At 43.7% G+C, this 2,226-nt stretch overlaps 1 protein-coding gene across 3 annotated transcripts in view; it reads right to left on the bottom strand.

Annotated features, from left to right (window-relative positions):
* The window catches only part of LOC111831154, a 2,874-nt gene extending 656 nt beyond the window's left edge, over positions 1-2,218 (bottom strand). For all 3 annotated transcript variants that reach the window (XM_023784848.1, XM_023784849.1, XM_023784850.1), the window contains exon 1: positions 841-2,218. In XM_023784848.1, the coding sequence (XP_023640616.1) occupies positions 1,226-2,116 (891 nt within the window). In that variant the 5' untranslated portion in view covers positions 2,117-2,218 and the 3' untranslated portion in view covers positions 841-1,225. The remainder of the gene's footprint in view (positions 1-840) is intronic.
* Between the last annotated feature and the right edge of the window lie 8 nt (positions 2,219-2,226).

Below are 2,226 nucleotides of genomic sequence, written 5' to 3'. Positions count from 1 at the left end.
CCCAAAACCCAAGTAGAATACATCCTAGTCCTATCTGATCCGAAAGATGCAAATCAGAACTACTCAAGACCCTATTCATGTCGGCTTAAACCTAACACGTTCTCTTAAAGCTCAATCCCAAAAAATAGGCCTTCCACTCATAATTTAAACAAAGGCTTGAAGGAAAGGTTAAGGTTTTCAGGGTGTGGTTAACTAGTCAAGGTTATGACCATCTACTTGGATCAACAAGAGAGTGGTAAAAAGAGGGAAAGAAGATCCAAGTATGTATACAAGGTATCCATGAGTTTAAAACAAATCACAACCAGATAATTATCAATTCAAGTTAAGGATAAGTAAAGGATGGCATCATATCAAAGCAAGCTTCAGTTTAGACTAGAATTCAAATCATGCGATCAATGAATGGTGCGGTCTCATTTCAAGCTCAAATGAAAGCATTAAACAAGTATGAACGAGGGCATTGGTGTTAAATCTAATGAAACAGCAAGTTCTTTGGTTATAATCATCATAATCCCCTATGCTAATGCAATGATCCTAAATGCAACAACCTTAAAGCAAGACTAATATGCAAATGCAACTATATGAACACTTTGTTTTTTAAAGGATTTTGCTGAAATTTTTCAAATTTTTGGGGGTTTTTGATGCACATAGATGAATGCAAGACTAGATGCTAAAAATTCTAAATAAGAAAATAGAAAACATGTCAAATGCTATCCTAAGCTCTCCCCCAAACTTAAATTACACGGTTCCTTGTGTAATAAAAATCTGAAGGAAGGCTTAGGATCAAAAAGAAATGATAAAAATGCAAGGTTGTATTTACAAAGTTGAGGGTAATTGAATTACCTCTTGGGTGGTCCAAACCACGAGCTCATGACGTCGAGGCCTGCTTCTACATGCTCGGTTTGGACATTTTCAGAGTCGACTGCGAGGTGATAGGCTGACCCGACTGGGCGTGAAGAGCCGGCCCGATCGGGTGTGCGTTCGGGTGAGGTGCTCTTGTCAGCTCCCGGTTCCCTTCTGGTTCTGAACAGACTTCTCCTCGGATCAAATGAGGCTCTAGGCGGGCTAACTAGTAGGTTGGATTTGGTAGGTGTCCTGACTGATGCACTCCTCCCCAAACCACTAGGCATGGCTGTAGTGGAGGTTGAGTCTCCAACCTTGTTCTGAAGCTCCTTAATCTGCTCCCCCATATCCTTAACTGTTCCGGCAAGATCCTTCACAATGTTTTTCAATGCCTTGATAGTCTTGCTTTGGAACTTGTTCCACTTCCTTTACCCCGTAATTCAACATCACAAGCTACCAATAACGGGGTGACTAGTCCACCAATACTGAGCTTTCCTTGCACACCTCTCCTAACAGCCTTTAATACCCAATCGTTGCAGTACATCAGCTGGTCTAACAAAACCAAGACCATGCTACCATCCGTTCTATCTCCTACTAGTTCTCTACTATCCCTAGTACTTGGCAATACACCACTCAGTGCTATATCTATGAGCTGGATCTCACTCTCATTCACATTCCCGGTTTCCTTTCTAGCAAAAATCATACTAGCCAAAGACTTATGGAAATACCTCACAGCTGGGTTTCGGATTTGGGCGCTCTTGGATTTCGAAGAGGTGTACTCCTTCCCATCTCCAATTGTTTTCCAAACAGACTTGATCTTCTCCTTAAGCACATCTTGGCTCATCCCGCTTGCTTGCAAGAACCCATAGAGGTTCTCAACTTCCTTAAACGTGAGAGAATAGGTAGTGCCCTTCACGCTGAAGGTGATGTATCCAAGGCAGTCATCTGCGTGAAACTCGGTTTCATCCTCGTAGAAATGGAGCTGAAGTGAAGCTAACACGTAACATGTCTCCTCGTCGTAGGCTTCCAAGTTTTTGGTCATGAATGAGCCAAGGCCGCTTCTCTGGAACAGAAACTCGATATCTCTTGCTATGCCCAGCTCCTTCATCGTTTGCCGGTGAGGATAGCGAGTTCCAACGAACTTTTGGCGCTTAAACATTGCATAAAGCTCTTCTGGAGGGGGCAAGTTCTTGGTCTTCCTTGGAGCCACTACCCTCCTAGGCTCCATATCCACCATCGATTCATCAACATCCTCTTCTGCAGGTCTCTTTCCCATCGAAACTTCTTCTCTGGAAATCGGGTGGGTCTTACCCGATCGACTCGCCCGATCAGGTGATCGAGTTCGTGCTCGGGCTTCTCTTCTTCCGCTTCTGACCCGATCGAGTC

This window comes from Capsella rubella, unplaced genomic scaffold, assembly GCF_000375325.1.
Source record: "Capsella rubella cultivar Monte Gargano unplaced genomic scaffold, Caprub1_0 scaffold_4, whole genome shotgun sequence".
Classification (NCBI taxonomy): Eukaryota; Viridiplantae; Streptophyta; class Magnoliopsida; order Brassicales; family Brassicaceae; genus Capsella; species Capsella rubella.
The sequence above is the reverse complement of the archived record's forward strand: the minus strand, read 5'-3'. Positions and strand labels throughout refer to the sequence as shown.